Source organism: Phaethon lepturus, unplaced genomic scaffold (assembly GCF_000687285.1).
Source record: "Phaethon lepturus isolate BGI_N335 unplaced genomic scaffold, ASM68728v1 scaffold49487, whole genome shotgun sequence".
Classification (NCBI taxonomy): Eukaryota; Metazoa; Chordata; class Aves; order Phaethontiformes; family Phaethontidae; genus Phaethon; species Phaethon lepturus.
Genome location: NW_010552111.1, coordinates 5,329 through 13,919, shown reverse-complemented (window position 1 = coordinate 13,919; position 8,591 = coordinate 5,329). Strand labels below are relative to the sequence as shown.

General features: G+C 38.7%; 1 protein-coding gene across 1 annotated transcript in view; it reads left to right on the top strand.

The window, feature by feature from the left end:
- LOC104623899 (histone RNA hairpin-binding protein-like) overlaps window positions 1–5,460 on the top strand; it is a gene marked incomplete at both ends in the record, with an annotated part of 9,265 nt that extends 3,805 nt beyond the window's left edge. The window contains 4 exons of the mRNA XM_010291115.1: window positions 2,384–2,533; window positions 3,356–3,493; window positions 4,188–4,304; window positions 5,353–5,460. Of these exons, the coding sequence (XP_010289417.1) occupies window positions 2,384–2,533; window positions 3,356–3,493; window positions 4,188–4,304; window positions 5,353–5,460 (513 nt within the window). The remainder of the gene's footprint in view (window positions 1–2,383; window positions 2,534–3,355; window positions 3,494–4,187; window positions 4,305–5,352) is intronic.
- Window positions 5,461–8,591: the final 3,131 nt, after the last annotated feature.

The following is an 8,591-nucleotide window of genomic DNA, read 5'->3' as shown; positions in this document are numbered from 1 at the left end:
CGGTGCCGCCCCCCCCCCCCCCCCTTACTGCAGAGTCAGAAGCGAAGTCTGTACCAATGTGTGGATGTGCATTTGTGTTCTTGTTTTTTTGTTTTGAGGATTATTTTTTAGAGATATTTTTCTAAATACAGCTTGCTACTTACAGTTGGCAGGTTTCTGTGGCTTCTACCTGTAAGAGTCTGTTGTGAAAATTGCCGGCCAAGTGCAGCGGACACTGCAAGCTTGTTGTTGAGCAAAACTTGAAAGATTAGGTGACTAAGAGTCAACAACAGATCACATATCATACAATAACATGGTCAAATCTTCAGTAACACTTGTCTCTTCAAAGAGTCTTAGATTGCTTTGTGAATTTCAGTTTTGCTTGTCACTTTGTCATCAGTGGTAGGACTGCAGCTAGTCTTATGGTGAGGCCTGGCACTTGCATAGCTGTGCTGTGATCAGTTAAATCATAGGTGGAGAATAGGAAAGGGTGAGAACAATGTTCAGAAAAAACATGCAATAAACTTTAAAAAAACCTGTTCTCAGTGGCATTTTAATGGGATATTTTATAATACTGTTCCTTAGCAGGGATTCATTTATCTCACAAAAAGTGTCATGGCTAAGTACATTGAACTGTGAAGCTGGTAGGGGGAACCACTTGAGACCAAAGTACTTGGTATGATTTAAAACATTGTAATATGTGGGAGAAGGATGGACTTCACAACTCTGAGAGTTATATTCCAAAGCCGTTTATTGTCTTGTCTGACTCTAGTATATATCATAATTTTTGCTTAGCCACTGCACACACACACTCATGATTGGTTGCAGCTTGTTACACACATTATTGCAATTGGCTAAATACAAAATATCACGCACTGTCCACATGCCTCTCACACAGTCAGGATTCGCTGCCTGCAGGTGTTCCTGCATTCCTTTGCTGCTTCTTAGTTGTTTACGACAGCTCCTTCTCCTCAAGGCCGAGCCGTGCAGATATCCAGCTGTTTACCAGATTCTCAATGCCACAGCTCCTTCTCCTTAAGGTCGAGCTGTGCAGATCAACACCACAGCTCCTTCTCCTTAAGGTTGAGCCATGCAGGGTGATCCCAACAGTAATATGCTTTCCCCCAGGCATAAAGCTGACTTCAGTGTGGTACGATTATAAATAGGATTATTTTGTACTGACGATACAGTTTGAGTGAGCCCTCCAGTAATCTGTGGTGGGCAGGGTCTGGGTTTGGGATACTGTCTGCAAAATTGCACTTCCAGCCGTGGGGTGATCCCAGAGAGCACTGTTACAGTGTCTGCCCAGTGTAGATTCAGTAGAAAGGTGTATCATTTCCATTTTACCCAGAGAGTGGGTGTATTTTGTTTTCTATACTCCCAAAAGACAAATGCTGTTTAAAACTATAGCAGTCTCCATTGTAATAATGCGTGGACATTGTGGAATAAAAGTTCACTGAAGATACTTGTGGGTTGATCCCTGCCAGGAGCCAAGTACCCACACAGCTACTTCCTCCCTCCCCAGTGGGATAAGGAAAGAATAAGAGCAAAATAGAGAAAATTGATGGATTGAGATAAGGGCAGCTTAATAGGTGAAGGAAAGAAAGGGGTAGTGGGAGGGGGGAGCAAGTGATGCAAATACAATTGGTCACTGCCTCCCACAAGCAGACTGGTGCCTTGGCAGCCTCTGAGCAGTGGCCACTTTAGAAGACCCCTCCACTTCTTTCTCTGCCCCATTTTTTATTGCTGAGCATGACATTACATGGTGTGGGATATCTCTTTGGGTAATTCAAGTCAGCTGCCCCAGTGGTTTCCCCTCTCGACTTCTTGTTCACCCTCAATTTAGTGACTGTGGGAGGGCGTGGGGCAGAGTGGGGAAAAGAGAAGGCCTTGAAGCTGTGCAAGCACTGTTAAGCAGTAGCCAAAAATTGGTGTATTATCAGCACTGTTTTAGCCATAAGTCCAAAACCCAGCACTGCAGGGCCTGCTATGAAGGAAGTTCACTCCATCCCAGCCAGATCTCAGGACAATACTAAATACAAAGAAACTGCACTTGACCCAGGAAAAATGAGATAGAAGTAGCTGGAGGCCAGGATGCTATTGAAAGGGGTATGAGTTACACTGCTTCTGTTTAATATTTGTCCATGGGCTGTAGGGATCTGCTTTTGGCAGACACTTAAAGTGCTGGGTTAGATGAACCTTTGGTTAGCATGGTATTGTTAGTTGTTGCTTGTGTGGTCTGTTTTTGACAATGTTTTAGAATATGCACATTTCAGTTAAGTGCTTAAAAATACAAAAATTGTATTTATTATGCTACTGATGCCTGTGTGTTCTGATAGATGGAGGATTTTTTTAAGAGCGAAAATCATGTTCTGAAATAATAAATGTTACTGTGTATTTACAGGAATCAGCGCATACCAGGAGTTCATCCTAGAACTCCCAACAAATTTAAGAAGTACAGCCGTAGATCCTGGGACCAGCAAATCAGGCTGTGGAAGATAGCATTGCATGCCTGGGATCCTCCTACTGAAGAAACCTGGGACCTGCAGCCAGTGTGTGTATGGGTGAATTAAGTCAGCACACGTCTCCTGCGTCACAGGGAAGACTCTATTTCCTTTAGAGCATTCCTACCTGTAAGCAAGAGAGGAGGTCAGGCTCAGAAAGGGGAGTCTCCTTGAATGCCTTGTTTTCCTTTTGAATTCCGTTAGTCTTCAAGATACTCCCATTATTTAGTCTAAATTCATCTCCAAGACTCTCTGGGGAGGAAGGCATTTGGTCTGTCTACAGTAGTATACTGCCTTCCCCTGTGTGTTTACACTGGTGAGCACAAGGTAAAATTATTTTTCTAGAAAGGGATAGACATAAGCAGAAGTTAGGTGACTACTGTTCCTTGACCTTGATAACCTATCCATCTTTTCTTTTTCTGATGTCAGTGGAACCACCTTTCTCCTGCAGTAACAGTGTGTTAGAGGATTTGAGAAGTGTAAGAAGATCAGAGAGAATTTTCTGTGCTCTTTGCAGGAGGGTGGCAACTGTGTTCAAGATGGAAATTTTTTTTATCTTTTCAGAACTTTGAATTTCTGTAACAAGGCTAGCTCTGCTAATTGACACCACCTAATACTTTACAAGATTTGGACTAGTAAATGGGGAGGAAAAGAGTGAATGGAATTCTTAGCTCTGTAACTGCATTGTGCAGATAGTTTCAGCTGTTTTGGAATTGACCTACGGTGGAAGTTGCAGTTGTTTGCACCATTTGGACATCATAAGAGATGAACTGTTAATTATTACTGCATCTTAACTGTTTTCTGCTTGGAGTGGTAAACCAGATGGGTAGTATTTTAAACCCTTTTTTTTTCCTCTTTTCCCTCATTTTTAGTAGTACAGAACCCTCAGGCAGTTCCCAGGAACGGTTCTGCAAAGATCAGAATGTTTCTGGCTCCTTTGTATTTGATGAAAAGCAGAAGAGAAATGAGTGTGAAGATGAATGCAGACAGACTGACTACACATCAGAGAGGTAAGATATAAAACTTACTGAAAAAATTATTGAAACTTATTGAAATAATTCAATAATTATGAGGGCATTCATTAATCAAATATTCAGTAAATATGAGGGCAGTTAATGCTCAGCTTTGGACTTGGCACTTGTGCTGTTGAATGTAATCCATCACTGGTACAGAGCACTGAATGTGGAAAGATTACCAGCATTATGGAATTGCATGATTAACAGCAGAAAAAGGCAGTGTTTTTTCAGCTTCTCTGTTTATACAGTGGAATACTGAGGTTTCTTTAACCACTTTAACCACTGGCAAGTGCTGAAAATAGGATACCTTTTTCAGAAGCAAAAGTGACCACCCTTAATTAACAGTATGGTGGCTGTCTGCAGAACAGCAGGGAGACTAACAGTGAAGCACCTCACGTACTTCCCTGTTTACTGAAATACCTTGATCTGGGGGCATGTATGTGGAGCTGAAAACAGTTCTGCTTCTAAGTTTCTTCTGTGATGGTGACTGGGTTCACTTTCCAAAATACAATGGAGTGGTTACCAAAATTTGGGCCATTTTCTCTGTGTTCATCTGTTGTGCCTGATGAATCATACCTCAAAAAAGTCTTCCTCTGTAGCCTGTGACATTATTTTGCAGAACTCTGATAAGCATTTAAACACAGATGAAAAATGTTGTGTGTGTAAAATCTGTGTCTTATTTTTGTAGTCCCTGTTCTCCCGATTCTTCTCCAGTATGGAAACGCAGAAAAAGAAACAATTCTGACTCCTCTGTAGCTTCAAAGAGCAAAGACCATTATGTGCATATGTACCACACACTGGAAAGGTATGAAATGATTCTCCATATGGAGATTCATTAATATTGTGAACTGACTTTTGGAATAAGGTTGGTAGTTATCCCTCCGTTTGTTAATAGCTTTAATTTTATCTAAATGTGAGTGCAACTTAATGAGGAAGGGGAATCATGCCAGAATAATTGTGTTTTATGATAGCAAATATTTACAGACACAAATAAAGGTTATTTTAATAACACAACATAGGTTATTTTTTGTGTGTAGATTTAGGCAACGCTAATGTGATATTCTCGTGGAACCTGGTTTCTGCTTCAGAGCTTATAATTCTGAAATTATTAGGCATTAATTAGGCCATAATTATTTCTCATACCTCTTACATGCGATGCATTCTGCTTTTTGGCATACAGAGCATGTACAGATTGATGAATGGTATGGTAAGGGAATGGAGCCCAATGTGTACTCTTAAGTCTGTCAGCGAATACTGAAACTCGCTGCCTATTTAATTATTACCATGTTACATTTGCTACAGGTATTACAGAGAATATGTATTCATGAAGGGATGTGAAAAAAGAATTGTGTATTTTGGTTAAGCTTTTCCCTGCCTTACGAAAGATGGTGTGGAAGAAAATGCTTGTTGGAACAACAAGGCATTGGTCACCCAGTCTGGGACTGGGACAGCATGAGTTTGATGTTCAAGAATGGGTAACAGAAGGGTAGAGTTTTTCAGGCCACCACCTTCTTTATTCTAAGTTGTTAAGGAATTAAACTACTCCTCTAGCGATTAGTCTTACTCACATTTCCTTTTTCCCCCCTTTCCTAGCTGCTGCATAAGAAGTCTTCCTATAAATGAGAAATGATAGGCTATGTAGAGCACATACAAAGTTTTGTCAGAACCATAAGAAAACTGGAACAATGATTTAAGTTTTTTGGGGGGTTAGTAGACTTTTCACATTAACCTTAGTAAAAATGTTTATACAAGTGTGGGTTTTTTTCTCTCTACTTAGCCCTCTACTTTAGAAGAATTAAGAAGAACTGGGTTAGAAAGGCCCATGGTTTCAGACCTTTTCACTTTCTTTCTAGTCTTACTGAATCGGGACATCAGGAGGCTTTTTCGAAGTGCTCAGAGTGGGAAGTCTTTGGTGAAAATGATGAAGTAATGACAGTACAACATGGTATAGAAATAACAAGGTAAATACCATAATGATTATGGTGTTCTTTCTGTTCATGCTTGTGCTGTGGTGTCCTTTGTTTTTTTTTTTTAAACTTTTTTTTCCTTCATTGCTTGATACTACTTCCCCCCTCCCCCCCTCCCCTTACATTTCCTCCAGTGTGTGGTATGTTTGGTTGTTATTTTTGTTCTTTAAGTTTACTTGGCTTTTTCCAGTATGACTCTCCATTTTTTGCTTTCTGCTGCTTCTGCCATTAACTAATGCTGGAAGATGATGAGCCCCTTTCACTTTCCTTGTCTTATGGAGAGCAATGGCATTTTACAGAATTGGTCCCCATGGTTGTTACTAGCCTCTCACTACCTCAGCGTAGAGGCTGAAAGCTTCCTGTCTATCTCCTTAGAGATTAAGTTGTTTTATAGCTGACAACAGTGATTGTTATTTGTTTTTATGCAGTGACTCATTTCCAGCCAGCTGTTCTTCAGGATGGAATAATCAGAAACAGAAGAAAAACAACTTCTTGCTGCCTGACAGCAAAACTTGCAGAGATACGGACTGCAGGCTGGAGAGGTATAAAATGCAGCTCATCAATCAGGGACTTTTTTTTTGCATATTAAGTTAGAAGCATAGTTGCTTTATTGCTGTGTTTCAGTCCAAGCTTTTATTATAAACATAGATTTATTGGGTTTTTTACTTTCTTCTTAAGGATGTGTTGGCCAGTATTTATTTGTTGCGCGGTAAAATTCTGTCCTTATGTTCTCATGTTATAGTCTGTATTAGAGTAAATAGCAGGTTGTACCTGTGTTTAGTATAAAAAGGTTATGATAATAAAGCCACTTAGTCTTTGGGGGTTTTTTTATTTGTAGGCTTAAACTTTGTAGCAGTTTATTGGAAGGACATCAGTCAGAATACCTTGAAAGGGGATGGGGAAGTGCAAGTGCTGAAGACAGAATAACGAGGAAAAATATTTAAATTCCAAGGTGAGTTCATGCTGACTACTACTTTCACCTGTTCTGTTTCAGTAGCCCATATGCAGTATCACGCTACAGAATCCAGCTCTTCAGTTCAAGCAGAATCAGCTTCTCTTTTTCCTCCTTTATTATATTATTATTTTATCCCATCCTCTTGTATTTAATGCAGCACCTTACTTAAAAGATCTAATACTTCAGACTTAGTAAATTATTTACCTGTTCAGACAGAAAACATGTGTTTTATCCTGTCACTCAAATGAAAAGTCATAGGCTTTTTAATTATTTCAGTAACAGCTTTTCTGCCTCTTAGTATTTTTTTGATGAAGCCACAACTTTGCATTTGCAGCAGTAGATTTCAATTAAAATTTTCTCTTGGACTATAGATTCCTGTGGTGCATTAATAGGATGGGTAGTAATCCTGATTCAAACAGCTTTTATTAGCAGATAGTCTTTTGTGTAATTTGTTTGTCTTTGATCTACATTTAATGCAGTCTCTGAAACATCGTGGACTAGGATATAAATGTCTGTTTAACAGTGATCTTGAAATATTTTGCATAATGAAATGCATTAAGAATATGTCACAAGAACATGGCACAATTAGTTTTATTCTACTTAGGTTTTGAATTCTAGCAATATGAGGAAAAGGCAGGTAGAGCTTTTAAAAAACTGTGCTAGTGGCATTTTTCTATTGACTTTATTGATTTTTAATTTAAATTCTTTGAGCATTAGTAATATTTAATAGGGATTCACTTTTCTAAAGTGCTAATTCAATATTTGAAAATATCTAGTCTCTCTTTGTATATAGAAGTATCGAAGAAGAAGGACTTTCTCCTCTGACAGAAAATGATTTGAAGAATAGGGATGTAGTCTGAGATCAGCAGATCAAGTCTTGAAAAACTGATGCAGTTGCATAAGATCTGCACTGAAAGAGGAAGAGATTTACAGTCAGCGTACGTGCAATCAACATAAGGTGAAATGTGCAGGTAAAAGCAGCAAGCCTCTACACATCAGAGTTAAGAGAGCCTTTCTGATCTAGATAATTGATATTTAGCTGCGTTGCAGTTGTCTGTGTTATAAATAAAGCTCTATTAAGGAGTGTATATATTCAGTGGGTTCATAATTACTCATCCTAATTGAAAAAATACCTTTGTGACATGTAAAATGTAGAAAATTAATTAAATAGCTTCTCTGTGGAGCAACACATTGGTTTCCTGGGATGCAAAGATCAATATTTAGAGGGACACTGCCTTTAACTGTAGTTTTTAGGTGTGATGAGCTTTAACTCTCAAATGACAGAAACTTCATCTGTGGAGAGTGAATGTTGCTTGGAAACCAGATAGTGGGTTACATGGTAGAATTCCACACCACCTTCTTGCTAACAGAAAATTTCTGTCTTAAACAGGAAAAATAAATATGGCTGGTTTGGAGCCCAGTTAAATGTCCATAAGTTTGAATGCATCTGGTTGCTTTTTAAAGGAAAAACCCTTAGTCAGTAGGACACATAAGATATGGCAGGAATGTGTGAATTAGAATTAAGAAAAAAAATGTATTTTATTAATAATGACATTTAGGTGAAAATTATGTGAGGGCTTGGGAAAGATAGGCACACCTGATTCATTTTCTCTTTGACAAATACTTTAGGAATATAAGGTATGTAGTACTCTGTTTTTCCAATAACTTATGTTCTCAAAGTGTTCTTACTGTCTGTAATGCTTCTTTAGTATGGACAATATGGCTTTGTCTTTTATACTATGCTTTAAGCTCACGGTATGCAGTGGTCTGTTCTGTTTGCTGCTACTGTAACATTACAGCTTAAAAGAGTAAATGTTTTCCTAGTAATGACTAGATATATTGTATTTATAAAATGTTATCTATCTTTTTTTTTTAGGTTTTTCCAGATCTTTAAGGATAAATTGTTTTCTGCAAGCTCTGCCTCAAGTGTAAAACTTCAGATTTCGTTAAGCCTGTGCTACAATGATGATGGATGTTCTTTAAAGCTTTCTTGAGAATGGTTCTGCTTTACCTGCGTTGGCAGATGACATGTGCGTCATACTGTAAAGGCTACTTCAATCAATGGATCCTGCTGCTGCCGTTTGGAGATCATGCTACTTAGAGTGTGCTAATGTTGAGTCAAACCGAAGAACGCTACCCCTTAAACCAAGGAGTTAAACCTTGTTCCATC